The sequence below is a fragment of the Muntiacus reevesi genome, chromosome 9 (genome assembly GCF_963930625.1).
Source record: "Muntiacus reevesi chromosome 9, mMunRee1.1, whole genome shotgun sequence".
Lineage (NCBI taxonomy): Eukaryota > Metazoa > Chordata > Mammalia > Artiodactyla > Cervidae > Muntiacus > Muntiacus reevesi.
In genome coordinates, this window is record NC_089257.1 from 630,687 (window position 1) to 657,726 (window position 27,040).

At 37.7% G+C, this 27,040-nt stretch overlaps 1 protein-coding gene across 1 annotated transcript; it reads right to left on the reverse strand.

Moving 5' to 3' along the window:
- Nucleotides 1–5,353: 5,353 nt before the first annotated feature.
- On the reverse strand, nucleotides 5,354–27,040 carry MS4A13 (membrane spanning 4-domains A13). The gene is made up of 5 exons (XM_065944443.1): nucleotides 26,900–27,040; nucleotides 23,568–23,624; nucleotides 22,483–22,602; nucleotides 9,530–9,625; nucleotides 5,354–5,444 (listed from the first exon to the last, which is right to left on the reverse strand). Exons 1-5 carry the CDS (start codon nucleotides 27,026–27,028, stop codon nucleotides 5,385–5,387), a joined length of 462 nt encoding a protein of 153 aa, XP_065800515.1. The 5' UTR covers nucleotides 27,029–27,040; the 3' UTR covers nucleotides 5,354–5,384.

Sequence of the window (27,040 nt, forward strand, 5' to 3'; positions counted from 1 at the left end):
TGTAAAGGAGGACGGCTGCAATACCATTCATCTCTGTGTCAAGGAATGCAGGGCTTTCACGAATCCAAACACCAGAACCCACAGTCTACAGAGCTGGAGTTCATGGTGACAGGGTCCAGGGGCTGCCAGATGGCCATGGAGCAGTCATAGGCCACTGTGATCAGGAAATTTTTGTCCAAATCTGCAAAGTGTAGGCAAACATGTATTTGGCTGAGTTTGCTTTCTTTGGGATCCCTTACCATCCTTTTCATGTCTGTGGGCTTTTTAGTGATAGCTCTCATTTCATACCTTCTGTTAGTGTTTCTTCCCTTCCTTAGTCTTCCTAAAGTTTAGTCAGTTTCATCATCAATCTTTTCCAGAATTAGGTTTTTTTTTTTTCTGGTTTTGATTTTTCTAGTTTCCTGTTTTCAGTTTTATTGATTTAATTTTTCTGTTTCCTTCTGCTTGCTTTTGGTTCCTTTTTTTTAAAGTTTCTTGAGTTCAAACGTTAGATTGATTTAAGGCGTTTTCTATTTTCTAATGTAAACATTAAATGCTATAAATTTCATTGTTTTAGCTGTATCACAATAAATTTGGTATGTTGCATTTTCATTCCCATGTTGTTTGCATGCATACTAAGTCACTTCAGTCATGTCTGACTCTTTGTGACCCCATGGACTGTAGCCCGCTATGCTCCTCTGTCCACGGGATTCTCCAGGCAAGAATCCTGGAGTGCGTTGTTGTGAAACATTGTTAAAAATTCCCTTGAGACATCCTCTTTAACCTGGGAATTATTTAGAATTATGTTGTTTAATTTCCATCTTTTCTTCTGAAAAGTTACCACAATCTTGACTTCCAATAGGTATTTTGTTGGTTTTTAATCCTTAAACAAATTGAATCATAAAGTATGTAATACTTCATGCTTGATACTTTTGCTCAACACTAAATTTACTTCGTGAGATTATTCTACCACTGATGAACATTTGGATTTGGAATTTTAGATTATTTTTCCAGTTGGGGTTTGGAATACAGATTCATCTATTATATGAATATTCTTATCTTTTGTTAAGAGCATATATACTAACTTTTACACTTTGAATCTAGGGATGAAGTTTCCATATTGGATATTCTCAGATTGGTATCCAAAGTGGTTTAAGGAATTTATATAATTCTATCAGCAGGGTATATAAATTACAGATTCTACACATGATTCCAAAGACTTGGCATTATCACTGCTAAATTTTTTTGCCATTCAGGTGTGTGAGTAGTGCTATTTTTTACTAAAACTTCAACATTTTAATGGTTTTTGTCTGCTTATTCCATCAATTATTGAGAAAAGTTGCTAAAATTTTTCCAGTATAATCATGATTACTTATTTTAGTTCAACTTGCTTTTATGTATTTTAATATTATTCACATACAAATATAGAATTATATCTTCCTAATAGATGGACACGTTTGACTTAATTTCCTTTATGTCTTCGTTTTTCTCGCTTTAATATTTTCTCTAAAACTACTTAGTTTACCTCTCTTTTTCTTTTCTTGCCTTCTTTTGAATTTTTCACGTATTTTTATTTCACTTTTAATGAAATAAAATTTCATTTTATTTAGTTATTATAGCTTTTATTATTCTTTCAGTGTTTGCCTTAGAGGTTATAACAGGCAACCTCAATTTATTAGAGGCTGTTGTAAATTGTCTGCGTTACAGACAAGGCAAGACCTTAGATACTTTAACGACATTTATCACCTGCCTTGTGCTATTTCAGTCTTTAAAGGTAGTTTAGTATGCCTAGCGATGACCATTTATATGGTCACTATATTTACCCAGACATTTATCCTTTTAAATTTGTACACCTTTTCCTTTTCTGCTTCTTCAGGTTTCTGTCTGAGATCATTACCCATTTGTCTAAAGAACACTTACTGAAATTTTAGTTCAACGTTGAAGGCTTTTGGCTTTTATTGGTTTTGGTTAACATGTCAGCCATCATTCTTTGTATCGTTGTTCTTTGAAGGTGAAATGTCTTTTTACCTTTTCTACTTTTATGACTTTTCTCTCTGGCTGGTTTCGTGCAGTTTTACTATGCTGTACTTAGACGTGGGTTTCTTTGTATTTACTTAGCTTAGGATTGTAGCTCTTCTTGAATCTATAGCTAGTCATTTTAAAAAATAAATGGGAAAATTCCAAGATATAATTTCTTTTTAAATATTACCTGTTTTCTCTTATCTCTACTCTCCTTCTGGACTTCCAAATACACGGTGTTGGGCTTTCCACCAGTAGCATGTCTCTTACCTGTCCATTATTGCATTTTCCAACATTTATCAATGCTTCAGTTTTATTTTTCCTTTTGCTTTTTCCTCCAGCTTACTAGTTTCTTGTCAGTTATGTCTACTTGCTGTTACATTCATATATTTATATATTAACTTCAGTTGTAGTGCTATTTCTCATTTTCATTTGATTTTTTTTTTTTACAATTTTCATTTCTCTGCTGAAATCCTGTCATTTAAAGTTTTATAGTTCTGTTATTTGGTCTATTGTGAGTCTGTATTTTTTTATTGGAGTTCAGTTAATTCTTGTTTTACTTTGATTGAATTCCAGACATTGGGTATGAAAAACTGTAGTGATAACTTGATGCTTTGGATAATGCTATCTTCCTCTTGAAATGATTTATATTTGCTTTGGTCAAATGTTAGATTTGGGGAAGCTTATTTTCATACAATCTGCAGTTGAACTGAGCATCAGTCTATGAGAGGGATGGCTCATTTTTGTTCACCTTTACTATTACGATATAGTTCTTTTTTTTTTCAAATTTAACTTTTTTTCTAAATTGGAAAATAATTGCTTTACAATGATGGGGTGATCTCTGCCATACATCAGTGAGAATCAGTCTCATCATATAGACATCCCCTCCCTCTTGAGTCTCCCCCTCTCCCACCAGCCCCCCCTCTAATCACAGAGCACCAGACTGGGCCCCCCGTTTGACACAGCAGCTTCCTGCTGATTCTCTGTTTTACACATGATAGTGCATAGATGTCCACGCGACTTTCTCAATTGTCCTACCCACTCCTTCCTCTGCTGTGTCGATCAGACATTTCTCTACATCTGAGTCTCTATTTCTTCTCTGTAAATAGGTTTTTCAGTACTATTCTTCTAGATTCCATATATATGAGATAATATACAATGGAATATTACTCAGCCATAAATAGGATATAGCTTTTATAAGGATCATAATAGGAAGTCCTGGGTGTCTATGAGCTTCTGGTGGGCATGGATTCCAATTATTACCTTCATAATTCTTTAGGAATATGAGAAGCTCTTAAGTTTCTTAACACTTATCTGTTGTTTGCAATTCAGAAAATGCATCTGCAGGAAAAGCTATGCTAAAAGTCTGTATCATCTCTTGGTTTCAATTCTGGAATCTTGGTTCCTTAAATCCCAGCTCCCTTAAGTCCTAAATTTCCAGTACCTTCAAAGAGACGATGTTTTAAAATTTTGACTTGCTTCTATTTATTCTTTGTAGGAGGCTTGGACTTCAAGAACTTAGTTTTTAACTGCTGGAAATGGAAACCCTCCTATTTCCATATTTGAAACTGTCATCAAATCATTCTCCTTCTATATAGCTAACCTTTTCCCCAGCCTCCAATTGTGTATTTTCAACTGCCCAAGAGACATCACCACTTTAATATCTCATATCAATCTCAAATTCAACTATCCAAAATGGAACTTACCACTTTATGCCATCCTGCTGTGTCTTCTGCATTTTGTATGCAAAAACTGAGGGTCATTTTAGATTTATCTTTCCCCTTAATACCTTATTTTTAATCAGTCAACAAAACTAAAACTTGTCCTTTTTTTCTCTGCTTGTTTGAGTCACTGCATTAATTATCCATTACTCTCACCCACAGTCTACTTGTTCTTATCAAAGCTTTCCTCTTTATTGCATTTCCCTCAATTTATTACTTTTTTCTCAGGTGTAACGTCAAGCTTATTGTTTTCTCCTTAAAAGCTCTTCAGTCATTTTGCACCATCTGCAAGACGTATTTCAACACTTTAGTCATAGGTCTTTGATGATTTGACTCTATCATCTGGTCTCTTCCTACTTTTCCAACTTTTACTCTTGACCTATTTCTCTCTGTCATTATGTTTTAATGATACATATTTATTTTAGCTATTAGAATATGCTGTGATCTTTTTCACACATTTTCTTTTTTTGCATGAGCTAATCTTTTCATTTCAAATGTCTGTCACCTTTTAATCTGCTTGGTAAACTATGATTACTCCCCTGCTCATAGGTCACATTCTTCAACTTTATTCCTTCCTATTTCCCAATAAAAGAATCATTATCTTTTTTCTTCTGTTTTTCTCATAATTATGTTAATAAAGTGCCACACTGCAGTATTGGTTTGTTAACTGTTTCCTTCATTAAAATAAAAACTCTTTGTGATGAGGTGCCTCATTAATTTATGATACTACAAAGTTTAATATATGTTGGTACATTGTAATCACTCAATTAATGTGTGTAAGATAAGCACGAAAATTCTTAGAACAATAAAATCTTCATATGTATTATTAGATAACAATTGATGAAACTTCTTGAGAGACAAGGTAGAAAACAAACAAATAAAAAACAGTAGCACATTTAAAAGAGAGCTGCATATACTCACTGGCATGATTAGTATTGCTGAGCAAGGCTTTCTGAAGTTCTTTTCCATATTTGAAGAAAGGATGACTCTGAAGTCACAAGAGATCCTTGGGAAATTTTCCTTAGTATGGAAGAGCAGCCTGTTGCTTTGAAAAGCAATTGAACAGGTGATCCAAGCAATGAAAAGAAATAAGAAGCAAGGGGAAACAAAAGGGAAAGAAGACAGCAGAGACTTTTAGGGCAGAAAGGAATTTTAATGAGGAGAGGAGCCGTCAATGAAGGGACTGAATTGGATGCCTTTTGATTTGTACTTTGTTCAGGTAGCTAGCTCAGGTAGAAGAATTCAGACTGAAGTGTACCCTCTACTCATAGAATCAGAATCTTAAGTTATTTAAAATTTTCCTGAGAGTTATACAACATTGTGCTCCAAGTCTGTGTAGCTTGTACTCTAGAGACAATCGCAAATCTTTTTAATGGTTTCTTACAAAAGCTCTGTTAGGAAGAGTTGACAGCTATTCAGTGTACCTAGAAAATAATTTTTTCCTTGTAATAATATTATATTTAATTGGGGGAAAAGCTTTCCAATTGGAGCCTACAAAAATATGTGCAAAGAATTTTCTTGAATACTGAAAAGGAAAATTCAACTTGTTTCATATTTTCTTTTGCACAAAACCTGTGGACTTTGTAGCAACTTTGTCACACAGATATATCATTAGGGCCCACGTCAGGTAAGAGCACCAGGAGAATTCTCACATTTCTAAGGTTTCTATAAAGCGTCCTCGACTTCCTCTGTGACAGCCGTATGAGCATCTTCATTTTTGCGACACTGAAAAAAAAATTAACATTTTAAAAATCACATTACGATTCCTAAAATCATACATGTAGTAAATACTTAGTTTTTTAACAATACAAGCAATAGTGATGTTTACAGAACAAAATGCTAAAGTGCCATTTGTCCTCTTTTGGTTTCATCTCTATCTCAACCCACTCTCTTAATTGCTACTGAATCACATATAACTTTTGGTATACTCCCAGACTTTTAAAATAAAATATTCATGGTCTTCTACAACATCAACAAATGCCAGCACTCCAAATGGGAATGTCATGACAGTCCCAATTATTACCCATTCCTTTCCTCTGATGGTAATGCCTTTTTCACTTACAGGCAATCCATCCTTTCTTTTTTTCCTAATTTTACCAATAGCTTCTAGCCCTCCCTCTAAACATTATAGTTTAGCTTTAGTTTTGCCTGATTTCAAATATTCTGTGAGTAGAATAAAAAAGTATGCATTCTTTTGAATTTACTTTTTAATAGTCAAGATTGTTATATAGGATTGATCTATGTTTTTAAGTGTAGTTATTCCTCATTTTAATCACCATGTAGAATTTTATTCTCAATATGTTCACCACTCACTGAATGCATTTCCACTTCAGGACCATTATGAATGATACTGAAACACATGTTTATTTTTTTCCCTAGAAGTTTATCTTGCTTCATGGGTACACACATTTCCGTTGGGCACATAATAAGTTACTGGTAGGGTATGCATGGCTTAACCTTCAGTAAACACTGCCCCGAAGATTTACAAAGTTGTTGCAGTAACTTATACTCCAACTAGGAGTGAGAAATTTCACTTATACACAGTCATTGCTGCTGCTGCTGCTACGTCGCCTCAGTCGTGTCCGATTCTGCGACCCCGTAGACGGCAGCCCACCAGGCTCCCCGCCCCTGGGGTTCTCCAGGCAAGAGCGCGGGAGCGGGCTGCCGTGGCCTTCTCCCATACACGGTCATTACCATCACTTAGAACTGCACTCTGAATATCTCACTGTAGTTTTATTTTAATGTTATTGTTGAAATGGTTGGATTTATGTCTGACTGCTTGCTGTGTGTTTTCTACATGTCTCATGTCTTTCATATTCCTCCTTTACTTGTTTTTCTAAATAAAATACTTTCTATGTATTATTTTAATTTCTTTGTTAATTTTACTTTACTAAAATTTTGGGAATTTTCTTAGTCATTGGTCAGGGGTTACAGCATGCATTTTACCTTATCACAATTTCCTTCAGATGAATGCTAATTTAATTCCAGTAAAATACAGAAACTTTGTTCTAATGTGGCTATATTCCTTCCCCTTCCTTTGTGCTATTATTGCCACATGTATTACATCTACATATGTGACATGGAGGAAATGACAACCCACTTCAATATTCTTGCCTGGAAAATTCCATGGATAGACAAGCCTCGAGGGCTATAGTCCATGGGGTCGCAAAGTGTCAGACATGAGCACATATTGTGTAACCAATGATAAAGTGTTGTAATTCTTGCTTTTATAATCTTATCTCTCTTAAAATTTCATATAAGAGAGGAAAAAATATATATCTATAGACCAACAGTTGGCAAACTACAGTACATGAACCAAATCTGATCCATTACCTGTTTTATAAAGTTTGATTGAAACAAAGTCATATCTATTCATTTAAACACTGTCCATGGTTGCTTTCATGTTATTAAGCAAAACTAAGTAGCTGGAACAAATGGAATTAATGTTGATCATAAACATGAACTTAAAATAAGGAGATTATCTTGGATTAATTGGGTGAGCTCAATGTGATTTATGCAATTATCTTTTAAGTTAGTTAAGAAAGAACAAATGACATATTTAGACTATTTTTTAAATAGTTATCTGCATAATTACCTTTACTGATGCTATTTCTTCATGTGTATTTGCGTTCCACCTGGTATCATTTCCTTTCAGTCTAAAGAGCTTCCTTTGATGCTTCTTGTAAAGAAGTTCTGCTAGCCACACATTCACAGTCATTGTTCACCGGCATGTCTTTATTTCACAGTCATTTTTGAAGGATAGTTTTAACGGATATACAATTCATGCTTGGCTGTTTTTTTCTTCCAGCACTGTAATATGCTTTCCTACTACTTTAAGGCCTCCATTGTTTTTGATGAGTTAGTGGTTAATCTTATTATGGATTACACTTACACTGCCCATGAAGTCATTTTTTTCTTGCTGCTTTCAAGACTTTCTTCAATTAGTTTATTTCTGAATCATCTAGGAGTGCATCTCTTTGTGTTTACTCTGAGATCACTGAGCCTCTTAGATGAATGCGTGATGCAAGCTAAGTTGCTTCAGTTGTGTTTGACTCTGTAATCCTATGAACTATATCCCGCCAGGCTTCTCTGTCCATGGGGTTCTCCAGGCAAGAATATTGGAGTGGATTGCCATTTCCTTCTCTAGGGGATCTTCCCAACCCAGGGACTGAACCTGTGTCTTACGTGGACAGAATAATATTTTTCCTCAAATGTGGGAAATTTGGGGCCATTATTTTTCAATTTTTTTCCTCATTCCCTCCTTTCTGGTATTCTCATTATGCATATGTGAGTGCAGTGGATGAGGTCCCCCACAAATCTCTGAGGCTGTTTATTTATTTATTTTTTTTTCAGTTCTTCAGACTGGATGAGCTATACTGTTCTATCATGTTTGCAGATTTTGTCTTCTGTTGACTCAGATTTGCCCTTGGGTTTTTCATTTCAGAAAGGATGTCAGTCCTGAATATTCACTGGAGGACTGATGCTGAAGCTGAAACTTCAATACTTTGGCCACCTGATGAAAAGAACTGACTCATTTGAAAAGACCCTGATGCTGGGAAAGATTGAAGGTGGGAGGAGAAGGGGACGACAGAGGATGAGATGGTTAGATGGCATCACTGACTCAATGAACATGAGTCTGAGTAAACTCCGGGAGTTGGTGATGGATAAGGAGGTCTGGCATGCTGCAGTCCATGGGGTCTCAAAGAATCGGACACAACTGAGCAACTGAACTGAATTGTGCATCTTCTGGTCTGGCTGGTTGTCAATTTCTTGCCCCAATAGTATTGTAATCTTAGTTAGGCCAGGTGTTAGATTGGCTTTTCCAGATTGTTTGCAACTGAGATCACCATTGTTTTAATAGTACCCTGGCTCAGAGATTAAAGCATCTGCCTGCAATGCGGGAGACCTGGGTTTGATCCCTGGGTCAGGAAGATCCCCTGGAGAAGGAAATGGCAACCCACTCCAGTACTCTTGCCTAGAAAATCCCATGGACAGAGGAGCCTGGTGGGCTACAGTTTATGGGGTCGCAAAGAGTTGGACATGACTGAGCGACTTCACTCACTCACTAGTCATAAAAATTTCTTTGCTCTACTCCAAATAAAACCAGTCCTCTGCAGCAGTGAGACTGCTGGTCCCCACAGTCTGACTCACCCAGGTAAATTTCTGCAAAATAGAACCTGGAGTTGAGGGGGCAAGTTGGAAGGAATTGGAGCAGCCTCAAGTTAAACTGTCACAGACATCCACTGCTCTTACCCAAGGTTTAGTAAGTTTTTTTAAATAAACACTTCTCAATTTGTTGTGTTGTTGTTAGTCACTAAGTCATGTCTGACACTTTGTGACCCCATGGACTGTAGCATGCCAGACTTCCCTGTCCTTCACCACCATTGCTCAAACTCATGTCCACTGAGTTAGTGATGCCCTCCAAGCAACTCCTCCTCTGTTACCCCCTTCTCTTCCTGCCCTCCATCTTTCCTAGCATCTGGGTCTTTTCCAATGAGTCACCTCTTTGCATCAGGTGGCCAGAGTATTGGTGTACTGGAGCTCCAGATTCAGCATCAGTCCTTCCAATGAGTATTCAGAACTGATTTCCTTTAGGATTGACTGGATTGATCTTGTTTTATTTTTGCTTTAATATTGTTTCATGTATTATTTTTCTAATTTTATAAACAGAAAAAATAGAAAGTGAAATAAATATTATATTTTATTTTTATTAGTACCAAACATTTTATCAGAACACTTTATCTCCTCGTAAGTGTACTTACTAGAAATTACATCTCTAGTTTTGCCAGCGAGTTAGATAAAACACTTACCAAACCAACACAGCCGAAGATCGTGTATGTGAATGCAATACACAGTTCCAGTGTGTAGAAGCTCACTAAAACACGTGAAATCTCTCTCCCAAGTTTCTGAAATCAGAAAATAGAGAGACATTTTGCATTATTATCTTTTTTAAAACTTAGAGAAAATTTTGGTTGAAGTCTAGTTAGTTCACAACGTTGTGGCAGTCTCACTACAGGAGTGATTCAACTACACACACAAATGCACACGTACACGCACACGTGTGTGCTCAGCGGCGCCTGCCTCTGCGACTCCGTGGACTGCAGCCCGCCAGGCTCCTCTGTCCCTGGACTCTCCCAGGCAAGTGTGCTGGAGCCGGCGGCCTGCTCCTCCCCCAGGGGAGCTTCCTGCCCCAGGCATGGAGCCTCTGTTTTGCATCTCCTGCATTGGAAGGTGGATTCTTGACCACTAGCACCACCTGGGAAGTGGTGTACATATGTATATATTCTTTTCCCTTATAGGTTTACAAATATTGAGCACAGTTACCCACGCTACACAGTAGGTCCCTGTCGGTTACCTACTTTATATACAGTAGTGCACACATGTCAGTCCCAAACTCCCAGTTTATCCTGCAGTCCTCCCTTTGGTACTCTAGGTTTGTTTTTGATGTCTGTAACTTTATTTCTATTTTTAAAATAAGTTTATTTGCATCTTTGAGATGATCATACAATTTTTACTCTTCAATTTTTAAATGTATTGTCTCACACTGATTTGCAGATATTCAAAAATCCTTGCATGCCTGGGACAAATTTCACTTGATCATGGTGTATGATCTGCTTAACGTATTGTTGGATTTGGTTTGCTAGTAGTTTGTTGAGGACTTTTGCATCTATTTTCATCAATCATACTGGCCTGTAATTTTCTTTTCTGTGGTATCTTTGGTTTTGGTATCAGGGTGATGATGGCCTCATAGAAGGAGTTTGAAAATGTTCCTTCCCCTGCAATTTTTGTAATAGTTTCAGAGGACTAGGTGTTAACTCTTCTCTAAATATTAGAATTCACCTGTGAAGTCGTCTAGTCTTGGACTTGTTTATTGGAAGTTTTTAAATCACAGAATCAATTTCAGTTCTTTTAACTGGTCTGCTCATATCTTCTATTTTTCTTTCAGTCTTGGGAGATTGTGCCTTTCTAGGAATTTGTCCATTTCTTCTTGGTTGTCCATTTTATTGGCATATAGCCGCCTGTAGTCATCTCTTTTGGGCCTCTGTATGACTGTGGTATCAGTTGTAACTTCTCTTTTTCTCTAATTTTATTGATTTGGGCCCTCTCCCTTTTTTTCTTGTTGTGTCTGGCTAAAGTTTTATCAATTATTTTGCTTATATTCTCAAAGAACCAGTGTTGCATTTCATGGATCTTTCCTCTTGCCTTCATTTACTTCTGCTCTGATGTCTGTGACTTCCTCCCTCCCTTCATTCATTCATTCATTTACTTCTGCTCTGATGTCTGTGACTCCCTCCCTTCCACCACCTTTGGTTTTTACTTTTCTTCTTTCTCTAGTTGCTTTAGGCGTAAGGTAGGTTGTTTGAGATTTTTCTCATTTCCTGAGGCAACCTTGGATCACTATGAGCTTCCCTCTTTAACTACTTTTGCTTTGTCCCATAGGATTTATGGATTATCATTTTGTTTTCATTTATCTCTTAGGTATTTTTATTTCTTCAGTGATTGTCTAGTTTATTATTGTTTTGTTGCCACGTTTGTGTTTTTTTGTTTTTTTCTTCTTGTTGTTCAGTCTTTAAGTCATGTCTGACTCTTTGTGACCCCAAGGACTGCAGCATGCCACCCTCCCCTGTCCTTCACTATCTCCCAGAGTTTGCTCAAATTTATGTCCACTGAGTTCTGTGATGCTATCTAACCATCTCATCCTCTGACCCCTTCTCCGGTGTCTTCAATCTTTCCCAGCTACAAGGTCCCTTCCCAAAGAGTTGGCTCTTTGCATCAGTTGGCCAAAGTATTGGATCTTCACCTTTAGCATCAGTCCTTCCAATAAGTATTCAGGGGTGATTTCTTTTAGACTGGTTGGATTGCCGTGCAGTCCAATGGACTCTCAAGTTCTTTATAGTCCAACTCTCACATCTGTACCTGACTACTGGAAAACCCAGAGCTTTAACTATACAGATCTTTGTCAGCAAAGTAATGTCTCTGCTTTTTAATATACTGCCTAGGTTTGTCATAGCTTTCCTTCCCAATAGCAAGCGCCTTTTAATTTCATGGCTGCAGTCACCATTTGCAGTCATTTTGGAGACCAAGAAAATCAAGTATGTCACTGCTTCCACTTTCCCCCCTTTTATTTGCCATGAAGTGATGGGACTGGATGCCATGATCTTAGTTTTTTGAATGTTGAGTTCTGAGCCAGCTTTTTCACTTTCCTCTTTCACCCTCATCAGGAAGCTCTTTAGTTTCTCTCCACTTTCTGCCATTAGAGTGGTAACATCTGCATATCTGAGGTTGTTGATATTTCTGCCAGCAATCCTGATCCCAGCTTGGGATTCATTCAGCCTGACATCTCACATGATGTGCTCTGCGTGTAAGTTAGATAAGCCGGGCAGCAACACACAGCCTTGTCACACTCCCTGCCAAACTAACCAGTTCACTGTCCCATGTCTGCTTCTGTTTCTTCTTGTAGCTTATTTCTAACCTCATAGCTGGAATAGATGCTTGATTGACGTGATTTCAGTTTTCTTAAATTTACCGAGGCTTGCTTTGTAGCCCAGCATATGATCTCTCTGGAGGAATATTCCATGTGCACTTGAAAAGAATGTGTATTCTCCTGCCTTTGGATGGAATACTGTATAAATACCAGTTAAGTCCATCTGGCCTAATGTGTTATTTTAAAGCCTGTGTTTCTTTATTGGTTTTCTGTCTAGATGATCTGTCCACTGATGAAAGTAGGGTGTTAAGTCCCCCATTATTATTGTGTTACAATTTCTCCTTTTATGTCTGTTCACATTTGCCTTACATACTGAGATGCTCTATGTCAGGTGCATATATATTTACAATTACATCTTCTTGGATTGATCCCTTGATCATTTTGTACTGCCCTTCTTTGTCTCTTAGAATAGTCTTTATTTTAAAGTCTATTTTGACTGATATAAGTAAGGCTACTCCAGCTTTCTTTTGATATCCATTTGCATGGAATCCCCTTTTTCATCCTCTCACTTTCAGTCTGTATGTGTCTCTAGGTCAGTGGGTCTTATAGACAGCTTATATATCGATCTTGTTTTTTATCCATTCAACCAGTCTATTGCTTTTGGTTGGGTCATTTAATCTGTTTACATTATACATGGTTGAAGTTGCTGATCTCTTTATTCCCAATGCATGTTAAATATCCTTCATTTGTATTAATACTTTCTTCCTCTTACAGTTACTGGTTTTGATATCATATTTGTGTGTGGATTGTTTCCTACCTTAACTATCTGTTTGACTTTACCATGAACTTTCCCATTTTGTAACTTTGTTTCCAGTTGTGGCCTTTTCTTTTCCGCCTGGACAGATTCCTTGAGCATTTGCTGTAAAACTGGCTTGGCAGTGTTGAATTCTTTTAGTTTCGGTTTTCTGTAAAGTTTTATATATCTCCATCCTAAAATCTTAACATGAGGCTTGCTGGGTAGAGTGTTCCTGGTTGTAGGCTTTCCCCTTTCATTACTTTAAATAAATCATGTCCTGCTCAGCTAATAGTTTTATGGGGATTCCCTTGTGTATAATTTGTTGCTTTTAATATCTTCTTTTTATCTTTACTTTTTGTCAGTTTGATTACCATATGTCTTGGCATGTTCCTCCTTGGGACTCTGCCCTTCCTGGTCTTAGGTGACAGTTCTCTTTCCCAGTTTATGGAAGTTTCCAGCTATTATATCTTCAAGTATTTTCTCAGGCCCTTTCTTTCTTCAATGGGACCCCTACAATGCAAATGTTGGTGCATTTGATGTCATCTCAGAGGTATGTTAACCTGTCCTCATTTTTTTTCATTTTCTTCTTTTCTATGGCACTGATTTCTACTACTCTGTCTTCCAGCTCACTGATCCATTCTTTTGCCTCATTTATTTTGCTTTTGATTTCTTCTAATATATTTTTCATTTCAGTTATTGTATTCTTCAAGCATTTTTGGTTGTTCTTTATATTTTCTAACTCTTTGTTAAAAACTTTTCCCTCTGTGCATCCTTTTCCTGAGCTCTTGGATCATTTTTACAATCATTATTTTTAACTCTTTCTTGGTTAGACTGCCCATCTCCACTTCACTTAGTTGTTCTTCTGAAGTTTAGTTTTTCATCTGGATCATGTTCCTCTGCTGTCTCATTTTGTTTAAACTTCCTTTATTTTTATGAATGTGGTAGTTTACACTCCTCAATCTTGGAGATCCTCTGTAGGGGATAGTTTCTGTATCCCAGGACATTCCTCTCTCATCATCCAAGGGCAAGGGACCAGCTGGCCCCAAGACAGTTTCTGACCTGTTTGTGGACTCATGTCTGTAGGCTGTGGGATCAGTCTCCTTGCTCCTGGGGTCTGCCTTTCGGTGGGTTAAGCTTGTTTACAGGCTCGTGCGGCCTTCCTGGCAGGATGAGTGGGTGTCTGTGCACTGGCTGTGGAGCCAAGTTCTGGCCCTCTGTGTGGGGCTGTGTCAAAGGGCTACAGGCTCAGAATGTCTTTAGGAGCCTGGGGTGGTGTGCCAGGCTACTTGGCCAGAGGTGTGCCAGCTCTGGAGCCTACAGGCTGTTCGGTGGGGCCAGGTCTTGGTGCTAAAGACCCAAGCCAGATGTCTGCCTCAAGGCGAGTTCATACAGATGAGTAGTCTGAGATGTCTGCCACCCACTTTTATGACCTCAGAGGGAACAGCTACCCCGTGCTTCCCTAGGAGACCTGCTGAGACCAGCAGGTAGGTCTGACCCAGGTTTCTATGAAGTCCTTGCTTTTGTCCTGGGTCCTGATGCTTGCAAGGCCTTGCATGTTCCCCCCAAGAGTGGAATCTGTTCTCCCCAGTCCTGTGAAGCTCCTGTAAGCAGCCCTGCTGGGTTTGAAAGCCAAATACTCTGGGGGTTCCTCCTGCCAATGCGACCCCTAGGCTGGTTAGCCTGATGTGAGGCTTAGAGCTCTGACTCCTGTGGAAAACTTGTGATATATTCTTCAGTCTGTGGGCCGCTCACCGTGGAGGTGTGAGATCTGATTATATCATGAGTATGCCCCTCCTACTGTCTAGTCGAGGTTTCTTCTGCATGTCTTTGGAGGCAGAGTATCTTTTTTAGTAGGCACTAGTCTTTTTTTTATCCATACTTTTTCAGCAGTGATTTTGTGATTTTGGTGTGCTTTTGAGAGGAGGTGAACTCAAGTTCCTTCTCTGCCATCTTGTCTCCTTCAAGTTTAAAGTTTTAAGATACCTAGAAGATCTTGAAAACTAGGTTTAAATGTATAGGGATGGCAGAGATCTGCAGTGAGATCCAGTCTTGAGCCAAGCCATAGCACCAGAAAAGTGCTCAGTCCTTATGTGGTTCTCTTAGCTAAGAATCTGGGCAACCTGAAGAAACAGAGAGGAAGCACAAGAAGACTGGTGCTTTGCTCAAGTCACAGAAAAGCCTAGTGGATGCAGTGACTTTACTTGTATTATTATCTTTAGTGAGAACAGATAAGTTCATAGAAGGAGCTCCTAATATGAGAGTCAAGGAAAAGAAGGGAAACAGAAGAATAAATCAGCTTCTTTCACTATCTGATTTCCCTAGGCATTCCTACTCCTGTGCCTTTTGCTTCACTTTCCTAGCTTTCATTCCCCCAATTAGTCACCCACAGTTTTAATTCTTGATCTTCATCACTCAGCAGGCTTGTCTCAATTCTTGCAACTCTTCATTCTCATTCTTGCACTACAGTCTCTGGTATAGCTCACTAGCCAAACTCATCAGTCAACAAGATGTGGCTCATGTCTCCAATGATGATAGGACTACCAAGAAATTTCATTGAACATAAAGCAGTTCTCATTATTAAAACTGCTATTATTACAAATACTTAAATTTACATGTGTAAAAATCTCACATAGAAATTGCTAGAGTATCAGACAGAAAAATCAGTTCAGTTCAGTTCAGCTGCTCAGTCGTGTCTGACTCTTTGTGACCCCACGGACTGCAGCATGCCAGGCTTCCCTGTCCATCACTAATTCCCAGATCTCGCTCAGACTCATGTCCATTGAGTCAGTGATGCCATACAACCATCTTATCCTTTGTCATTCCCTTCTCTTCCTGCCTTCAGTCTTTCCCATAGACAGAAGAATGAGTAAATTCAAAAAGAGAATATTTCACTTAGAAGTATAAGGTGATTGTGATTTATGAGATAAATATAGCAGATCCCTTTTGTTGCTACTGGAAAGATACTTTAAACTACATATGAGGATGAATGATTTGGTACTAAGCCTGAAAATAAACGTAGTGCTTGTGCTGGCTGTGAAAAGACAAGAATGAAATACTGATCTAGATAAAATAACATCACAATTCTCTCTCCTTCAATTCCTTCACCTTCCCCCTTCTCTTTTTCTGGGTTTATTTAATACCTTTTATATGCAAGAAATTATTGGGTGATAGCCATTATATGGTAAGAATGAAATGACAAAATTCCTGATTTTTCAGTTTATATTCCTGTAGAAAATACATAAGGATAATATAAGGTTATATATGAAAAGGTTAAAGATGTCAAAATGGATGAAAAACTTGATCAGTAATCACAGGGGATAGGAGACTCATCTTAAAGTCATTCACATCTAGGAAAGCTTCATAAAGAGGTAGGACATTTGAAGTAAGGACTAAGAAAAATGAGGGAGGAAAGCAATAGTCCAGGCAGCTTTAATTTACTTGTTTTTCTGTAACCTATTTTGTTTAAGATATATTTAATATATCTTAATTATATATATTTAATAAATAAATAAAATATATTTAATATAGTTAATAAAATAATATTTTAATAATATAAATTGGGACAAAAATAATTAAGAAATGGAGACATTAAAAAATAAACCCAAACTATATATCATATGATCTACAGTTTGATAATGTGAGCAAAAAACTAAATGCAAGAATGAACTTAACTTTTTTTGAGAAAATTATAAAACAAGTTAAACAGGAGTAAAGTGTTCAAGATGATATTAACAGGAAAATAAAGAAAAGGCTGTAGTGGGTTTGAAATAGCAAAGTAAAGAATTCTCATTTAATTTTATTGACAGAAACATAGTTATAGCATTTTAGTGGGAAAGTACTTGCAACCTTTTAGCTGGCAAGACTGGAAAAAGTAATTTTGCCCTCACTCCTTAATTTCAGACAAAGTCTTCTCCTACAAGTGGAAAGTTGTGTATCTGAGAAAAATAATAGGAAGCATGACTGAGTTCTCAACGTATTATTTAAGCCTCAAAATTCAGCTTAAGTCAGTAAGTGCCCCTTTTCTGGAAGTCAATTTGGGTTGTGTTTCTTGTCTCAACTAAGTGATCCTTAATTCATAAAAATTTAAGTAAATGATACACAGTAGTTGGTAACTGAGAAGACAGTGAAAAGCTAAGGGTGAGGTTTAGTTTAAGGCTTTGAGACTAGGATATCGAAATAAGGGAGTCTTGCAATACAGTATTTTTGAGGAGGCAAATATTTTCTATTTTATGTATGCTGAGTTTGAGATAATGGCAACAGAAGCAAATCCAAGTAGAAAAGTCATTAGAATGTTAAAACAACAGGCTTTGCATCTGGGGAAGACAGAGCAGTTAACTAACAGATATGTGATAGCATTTTCTCCACTTATACATACATCAAGGAACAGGGAAGTTAAACTTGGGGTTTAACTTCAAGGGGTTACACACAGTGAGTATGAAAGGTAGTGTCTGAATAAAGGCAGTTTATTGGTTTTGGATTTATTGTACGAGAAGTATTTTTCAGAGGCATGAACTTTTGAGGACAGCTGAACCTACATGAGAACACTGATGACTTGTTGAGTTTGTGAATTTAGTCAAGCCACTGGTTTATGTTAGAAAAGCTGGCATTTAGAAAATCTTGTGAAACACTGGCTGCCTTAGAAAATGTTCAGTTCAGTTCAATCGCTCAGTTGTCTCCGACTATTTGCAGCCCCATGAATCGCAGCACGCCAGGCCTCCCTGTCCATCACCAACTCCCGGAGTCCACCCAAACCCATGTCCATTGAGTCGGTGATGCCATCCAGCCATCTCATCATCTGTCGTCCCCTTCTCCTCCTGCCCTCAATCTTTCCCAGCATCAGGGTCTTTTCAAATGAGTCAGCTCTTCGCATCAGGTGGCCAAAGTACTGGAATTTCAACTTCAACATCAGTCCTTCCAATGAACACTCAGGGCTGATCTCCTTTAGGATGGACTGGTTGGATCTCCTTGCAGTCCAAGGGACTTTCAAGAGTCTTCTCCAACACCACAGTTCAAAAGCATCAATTCTTCAGTGCTCAGATTTCTTTATAGCCCAAATCTCACATCCATACATGACTACTGGAAAAACCATAGCCTTGACTAGATGGACCTTTGTTGGCAAAGTAATGTCTCCGCTTTTTAATATGCTGTCTAGGTTGGTCATGACTTTCCTTCCAAGGAGTAAGTGTCTTTTAATTTCATGGCTGCAGTCACCATCTGCAGTGATTTTGGAGCCTAAAAAAATAAAGTCTGACACTGTTTCCAATGTTTCCCCATCTACTTGCCATGAAGTGATAGGACCGGATGCCATGATCTTAGTTTTCTGAATACTGAGTTTTAAGCCAACTTTTTCACTCTCCTCTTTCACTGTCATCAAGAGGCTCTTTAGTTCCTCTTCAATTTCTGCCATAAGAGTGGTGTCATCTGCATATCTGAGGTTATTGATATTTCTCCCGGCAATTTTAATTCCAGCTTGAACTTCATCCAGCCCAGCATTTCTCATGATGTACTCTGCATATGTTAAATAAGCAGGGTGACAATATACAGCCTTGACGTACTCCTTTTCCTAGTTGGAACCAGTCTGTTGTTCCATGTCCAGTTCTAACTGCTGCTTCCTGACCCTCATACAGATTTCTCAAGAGGCAGGTCAGGTGGTCTGGTATTCCCATCTCTTTCAGAATTTTCTAGTTTACTGTGATCCACACAGTCAAAGGCTTTGGTATAGTCAATAAAGCAGAAATAGATGTTTTTCTGGAACTCTCTTGCTTCTTCGATGATACATCAGATGTTGACAATTTGATCTCTGGCTCCTCTGCCTTTTCTAAAACCAGCTTGAACATCTGGAAGTTCACGGTTCATGTATTGCTGAAGCCTGGCTTGGAGAATTTTAAGCATTACTTTACTAGTGTGTGAGATGAGTGCAATTGTGCAGTAGTTTGAGCATTCTTTGGGATTGCCCTTCTTTGGGATTGGAATGAAAACTGATTTTTTCCAGTCCTCTGGCCACTGCTGAGTTTTCCAAATTTGCTGGCATATTGAGTGCAGCACTTTTACAGCATCATCTTTCAGGATTTGAAATAGCTCAGCTGGAATTCCATCACCTCCACTAGCTTTGTTCATAGCGATGCTTCTTAAGGCCCACTTGACTTCACAGTCCAGAATGTCTGGCTCTAGGTGAGTATGAGTGATCACACCATCATGATTATCTGGGTCATGAAGATCTTTTTTGTACAGTTCTTCTGTGTATTCTTGCCACCTCTTCTTAATCTCTTCTGCTTCTGTTAGGTCCCTATCATCTCTGTCCTTTATTGAGCCCATCTATGCATGAAATGTTCCCTTGGTATCTCTAATTTTCTTGAAGAGATCTCTAGTCTTTCCCATTCTGTTGTTTTCCTCTATTTCTTTGCATTGATCACTAAGGAAGTCTTTTTTATCTCTCCTGGCTATTCTTTGGAACTCTGCATTCAAATGGGAATATCTTTCCTTTTCTCCTTTACTCTTCCCTTCTCTTCTTTTCACAGCTATTCGTAAGGTCTCCTCAGGCAGCCATTTTGCTTTTTTGCATTTCTTTTTCTTGGGGATGGTCTTGATTCCTGTCTCTTGTACAATGTCACGAACCTCCGCCCATAGTTCATCAGGCACTCTGTCTATCAGATCTCGTCCCTTAAATCTATTTCTCACTTCCACTGTATAGTCATAAGGGATTTGATTTAGGTCATACCTGAATGATCTAGTGGTTTTCCCCACTTTCTTCAATTTAAGTCTGAATTTTGCAATAAGGAGTTCATGATCTGGGCCACAGTCAGCTCCTGGTCTTGTTTATGCTGACTATATAGAGCTTCTCCATCTTTGGCTGCAAACAAAATCTGATTTTGGTGTCAACCATCTGGTGATGTCCATATGTAGAGTCTTCTCTTATGTTGTTGGAAGAGGGTGTTTCCTATGACCAGTGCATTCTCTTGGCAAAAGTCTGTTAGCCTTTGCCCTGCTTCATTCTGTACTCCAAGGCCAAATTTGCCTGTTACTCCAGGTGTTTGTTGACTTCCTACTTTTGCATTCCAGTCCCCTATAATGAAAAGGACATCTTTTTGGGGTGTTAATTCTAAAAGGTCTTGTAGGTCTTCAGAAAACCATTCAAATTCAGCTTCTTCAGAGTTACTGGTTGGAGCATAGACTTGGATTACCATGATACTGAATGGTTTGCCTTGGAAACAAACAGAGATCATTCTGTCGTTTTTGAGGTTGCATCCAAGTACTGCATTTTGGACTCTTTTGTTGACTACGATGGCTACTCCATTTCTTCTAAGGGATTCCAGCCCACAGTAGTAGATATAATGGTCATCAGAGCTAAGTTCACCCATTCCAGGCCATCTTAGTTCGCTGATTCCTAGAATGTCGATGTTCACTCTTGCCATCTCCTGTTTGACCACTTCCAATTTGCCTTGATTCATGGACCTAACATCCCAGGTTCCTATGCAATACTGCTCTTTACAGCATCGGACCTTGCTTCTATCACCAGTCCCATCCACAACTGCATGTTGTGGAGCGGCGGCTGCGACGGCACAGGACTGGCCGAGAGGAGCTACCCCACGTCCAAGGTCAGGAGCAGTGGCTGTGCTTTGCTGGAGCAGCCGTGAAGAGATACCCCACGTCCAAGGTAAGAGAAACCCAAGTAAGACGGTATGCGCTTAGAGAAGGCATCAGAGGGCAGACAGACTGAAACCACAGTCACAGACAACTAGCCAATCTGATCACACAGACCACAGCCTTGTCTAACTCAGTGAAACTAAGCCATGCAGTGTGGGGCCACCCAAGATGGACGGGTCATGGTGGAGGGGTCTGACAGAATGTGCTCCACTGAAGAAGGGAATGGCAAACTACTTCAGTATTTTTGCCTTGAGAACCCCATGAACAGTATGAAAAGGTAAAAAATATATAGAAAATGTAGGTATATAATTCTATAATGCCTCTAGGAAAAGATACTGTATATAAGTTCATTTTGTGTAATTAATCACAGCAAATAAAATTGAAACTTTTATGTTTGGGAGATTGTGAAACTGATCACTAGTACTGAATTTATCTGACATAAATTTATGTCAGATAAATTCAGTATACAACGGTTTGTAATACTGTTTGCAAAAGGTAGCGAGTGAGTGAGTGAGTGAAAGTCGCTTAATAGTGTTCGACTCTTTGCAACCCAGTGGAGTATACAGTCCATGGGACTCTCCAGGCCAGAATACTGGAGTGGGTAGCTGTTCCCTTCTCTAGGGGATCTTCCCAACCCAGGTCTCCAGTATTGAAGGTGGATTCTCTAAGTCTTGGCAATTATGCCATATCTTAAACTAAGATTATAAGCTTATGAGTAAGAGGGGTAAGTTGAAATAACTTGAAACAATTCTATACTTAAATTCTATCCCTCCCTCTTCTCTGCCCCTGAAGTTAGAATGAAAGATTGCTAGATTTGGATTTCCATGGCCAATGGAAATTTTCTTATAGTTTACAGGGGAAATCTAATGCAGCTTATTTAAATCAATACATCACTCAGGACTGACGATCTATTGGAGGTATTACTGTGTCTCCTCTCACTATCTTGGTGTCTTCTAGACTTTTGTATTCCACGTTTGGATTCTTTCATCTGATTCCTCCAGTCTTCCTTTATCATATACTGCAGGTATGGACAGAGGGCATACAGGGGAGGAGGAACTTTATCCCTCACCCGTAATGACCCTTCTACTCAGATTATCTTAAAATAAAATTTCCAAATTGTTATTTGTTTTACTCCATTGTTAAGTAACAAAGAGGAACTCCACTCCAATCTGTTCTTATTTTAAAAGGAATATTTCTATAATTATTACTAAAGTCTTTTGCAGCACTAATATTCTGTGATTCTGAATCTAAAGTCAACACAACTGAAATAAATCTATTATAGTATCAGTAAAGATATTCACATTTATTGGAGAATGTTACTATCTTAGAAATATGGTTATTTTTCTAGTACAAAGTATGTGATTAGACAGTTAATTAAATGGAAGCAATGCAGATTCATGCACATTTGTTATTTGAGGGCCTAGAGTAAAATTCATGTGAGATACAAAAAACAAGCTATAAGTGAAAATATCTACATTAGTCTAGAAATGAGTAGCTTTATACAATTCCAACCATATGCATCAATATCAGAATTCTTCTGCTGATTTTGGGATAGGTTTTAAGCCTTGGATTATATTTTTCTTTAAGAGAATCATCCTAACATGTCTCTGTGTGTGTGTGTGTGTGTGTGTGTGTGTGTCTGTGTGTGTGTGTATCACTTAAGTCTTAAAATTTTTACTTAGTTTTCACTGGGCATGTCAGGAATTCAAACATCCTATTAGTATTTACAAAAAATTATGTTGAGTAATTTTTTAATTAAAACTTTCAGTCAAAGCTTACTACTAAATCAAAGAATTTCATGGGGATGAATGAAAGCTTTATTTTACCTCCTAAGGTTTTAAAACCTCTGAAAAGAATAATTTTGAAATCAAGATGTTCCCACAGAATTGGTCACTTACCGCTTGTCCATAATTCCTGTATGACACAGACTCAAAAGAAGACAACTCAACTACTGTTAGAATCGTTGAAATAGTTGCGACAATTATGCATAAGATGTTCATAAGCATAGCATAGGTAAGCTAAAAAGAAGATATACAGTGAATTTATTATACTCAGAATAAATGATTGTGTTAAATAGTTTGTATTACTGAAAAAAGAAATCTAATTAAAACTTTGATCTAGCTTCTGAAGCTTTACAAGTGTTGTTATACTTGCCATCAGAGTGAAACCCTTCTCTGGTTTATATGAAACCTGATTAATTTGGAGTAAATATCAAAACATCTTCATACCAATAAGCATAAATCTTCCATTTGGGCTCAAAAATATTATCTTTTACAATCTTCTGAGTCATTTGGAAGAAAGCCTTATAATAAATGATTTGAACAAAAGGAGTTCCACATCAAAGAGAAAAAAGATGAAAAATGACTGCTTGTAGAAACAGGCTGAATAGGATTCAATGAATTTTAATCCAGGGTTTTAATTCTCTAGGGAAATCCGTCAACATCTTTGGATATTAGTTTTTTATCTCTACAACCACAAGAGTAGACTAGTTCATATCTAAGGTATCTTTTAGCTCTGAGATTCTAAGATTATTTTGCTTCCCAATATCTTTCTACCTATAATATAGATGGATCTTTATTCTGAACAGATTTTCTATTTTGTTACAAGGTACAGTTGTGTTCCCAAATTAGAGTTAGGAAAATGAAGTTTTACAACAGTATTATGTCTATTTATAAACTCACTGAGTTCTATTAAATTTTTTTCTAACAGTAAAATTCATATAAAATTAAAAAAAGGTATAACACCAAACCAAAAAAACAAAAGACCTCTATACTTAAACTTAGAAACTTTTATATAATATGACTCTAATACAGCATACCTGTCTACATTAAATTATATGCTCCTAGATTTTCATTTAACTCCTTCACTTATTTTACAGATAGGGTAGATTCCTTTATTGTTTAGAGGCCCACTATGTTTTCATTAAAACCTACTTAGCTTTGTGACAAGTGATTTCTAGAGTATACTAAACATTTTAACTTACCAGGCGTTGAGATGGATGCCTTGTTACTCTTATTATGGTGATTCCTGAAATGATAAACTGAATATAAAAACATATATTTATAAATACTCATTGATAATGCTCATCAACTTAAAATATATTTTAAACAATTCCCTCTTCTAAGTCAATTATTTTTAGAATAGTCAGAGTGGAATAATATAAAGAAGTTTCAGTACAAGGGGTTAGGAGAAGTTTACATCTATAGTAATGCAGATACCAGTAGGATCGCTAATAATAGAAACATATAGGGGACAGTGTGCATAATTCAGACAGTGGGATGTAGAATACGCCAAAGATGACTTAAGCAGTTCTGAATCAGGGACAAGTGTGCTTGTAACTGCACATGCTTTCTAAACTCATTCAATTTTTACTTCTAATGCTATACTTCTGACTGAGATGATATTACTGATTATGATTACTATGTATATATCCAGATGTGAAAAAGTAGTCCATGAATCTATATTCCAACTTCTGTTTGTACAAAATGTATCTCTTAACTGAGATTGTAGCCATTATTAAGGTAACAGACGTTATTCCTATTTTTGCCTTTACTTTAAAAAAAGAAGTTCTATTATTTCATACCAGATTACTCTATTTCCCAGAAGCGTAAAGCTATGCCTTATTGTTTGAAAGTGGGCGGCACAATCCCTTTGAAATATTCCTTTTGTCTTATCTGTTTTTAATGACTTTGACAAGATCTAAGTTAAAGGCTAATTTGTAGAAAAACAGTATTCATACTATACCCCATATACAGGAAGGCCACACTTGAGGTTTACTAACTACTGGAGGATCACTTAAGGGTACATACGCAGCACTTCATTCTGTAGCAAAATTGAGATTTCCAAGAAGACAAAGTGCAGGTAACAACTAGTTCAGAGTACAAAGTGAAAACACTTTGTGAATTTTAAACTAGTGCTAACTAGATTACCAAAGTATGTGCTTTACAAAAGGCCTTTCAAAGTTTATGACCTAAATGAGAAGTTTTGAATTAAACTGTACTTAATTGAAATTTTAGATAACTTAGTATAGGTGATAACTATGATATTTTTATAACATGATGATTAGAAACACTGAAGGACAGCAATCATTTATCTGGATTTTTACCTGCACAATTCACTATTTTTCTCCTATTGTTTTCCAAGGCAATGCTTTGACATCTGTAAGCCAGCATACAAAGGCAGAGGCTCCCCTAAGGCGTCTTGCTCCTTTACAGCCCTATCAAATGTGGCGTCTGATCTCCTACTGCCCTCCGGCCATTGGTTCTAAGCATGGTAAGTGGTTCCCTTGTTCCTTCCAACCATGCTGTCTCCTCCAGCTTTGAATCAGATGTCATCAGATGCTATCACCCACCGTCCCTTCTGGCTGAAGTCTGATCCCCCACCTTGGTCACTCTGTTCTTTCTGCGTGCTCTGTCACTCAGTCATGTCCAGCTCTTTGCGACCCCATGAACTGCAGCCTGCTAAGCTCCTTTGTCCACAGTGATTCTCCAGGAGAATCCAAGAATACTGGAGTGAGTTGCCATGCCCTCCTCCAGGGGATCTTCCCAACCCAGTGACCCAACCCGTATCTCTTACATTGGCAGGTGGATTCTTTACCACTAGAGACACCTGGGAATAGTAACACCTTTCAAATCTCCATGTTAATTATCCCACTTTGTCCATCAACTCATGCCCTGCAGTTTTACAATTCTAATAATCCACTGACCCCATGTGGATGTACAATCTGAGCCCCTTACTTCTTTGTTATATTCTTTCCTTTACCAGTTTAAATTCTATGACCAGCTATTAAAAACGCTCACTTTTTTACATTCTCAACTCCTCTGCACCTTTCTTGATTACAGTTATATGGATAGGCCCAAATCTTGATTAAACATAGTTCTTTTTACATGCCTGCACCCATGTGGCTGAACATGACCTGATACAGATGTACATAACTATCTTGATGTACTGCACTATGTAATCATGTTCCAAAAGCTTGAGTCTTTAATGCTGCATGAAAGTCACACTACTTTTCCACAATCCATGCACACTCTCATTTTTCCTAGGTGACCATTTCCTCATTCTCTTCTCTAACCTCAACCAACCAATCCATTCTCCATTCACGCTCTCAGAGGATGATCCTGCTTTCTAAATTACTGAAACAGTTGAGGCCATCAGAAGTAAAGTTCCACAAGCTCCCAATACCCAATGGCCTGAAAATTGTCCTTTTTCTCTATTCCTCTACCTTCCTTCCTGTTACCTGCCTTGACACTACTTGCATTAAAGATGGATAATCCTTTGTTGGGGGCCGTCCCTTGCAGTATAGGATGTTCAGCTGCATCCGTGACTTGCCCACTGGATGTGTACCCCTTAGCCATGAAAACTAAAAATGTTACCACCAAATGTCCTCTGAGGGGAGCCATCACCTCTACTGAGAACCACTGCTAGAGGAGAACTACCCATGCTCCCGTTTGTGCATCAAAATGCATTCATTTCTTGCGTATAAGTCCATGATTCTAATAATCTTCCCCATCACTTATCATCAACTTTCTTCTGGTTCAGTCCCCTCAACAAAAGACATGGAACAACTTACTGAAACAAATAAGCTAACCCTCTCCTGACTCAAGTTTCCCTCAACAACCTCATTACACTAAAACCCTTAAACAAACTGCCTGTATTTGCTGTCTCTAATTCCTCTCCTTTCATTATTTTTTACACCAATTCCAGTTAGGCTTTTGCCCCACTTTCCACTGAAACTATTTGTCAGCTTACCATTGGCCTTCATGTTGCTAAATCCAATGGTCAATTCTCAGCCCTTCTCTGATTTGACAACATAACAGAATTAATGTAATTGGTCTTTCCCTATTCTTTGTTCACTTGACTTCCAGGATGTCACTCTCTCCAGACTTCCCTATTACTTTATGGCTATAAGAAACCACAGAAGACTGCAGGTGATGAAAAACTTTAAAAATGTGTGAAAATAGACTCACTGTGTGATGACCCTAAGGCAAAGACCCTAAGATGGAAACTAACCAGACTGATGGAGCTTATGCTTACAATTCTGTAATTGTATAGGTATGTTAACATATCTGAGGACAGTCGAGCCTATGGTTGTCATTGTGTATTCAGTCCTATATCAATGTCTCTTATAACAGCACTGGTAAGTTAAAGGTGCTCAATAAATATTTGTTTAAAAAAAGGGATCTGACTTTGAGTTATCAATATGGGATTTAGCTACTTAACTCTCCTGAAAACTTCAGAAACTCTTCCTATATTCTACTAGTGGCATGAGTATTATTTACTGAATGATTAAATTAAAAAATGTATTCTACTCACAACAATTCCCCATAAAGAACATCCTGTTTTGTAAGTTATAGGTTCATATGTCCCAAAGACTCCTTTAATTTGTCCCATATACAAAATCAATAGGAGATACCACATGAAAACACAAAAGATGCCAATCATAATCTGGATAGC

Excerpts from the sequence above, each read along its gene's own strand:
- MS4A13 (XM_065944443.1), bottom strand. The coding sequence starts at position 27,028 with ATGATTGGCATCTTTTGTGTTTTCATGTGGTATCTCCTATTGATTTTG. Across the intron at positions 23,625-26,899 it reads GTTCTTTATGGGGAATTGTT|TTTATCATTTCAGGAATCAC; the intron begins GTGAGTAGAATA and ends TTTTATATTCAG. Across the intron at positions 22,603-23,567 it reads GGCATCCATCTCAACGCCTG|CTTACCTATGCTATGCTTAT; the intron begins GTAAGTTAAAAT and ends TCTTCTTTTTAG.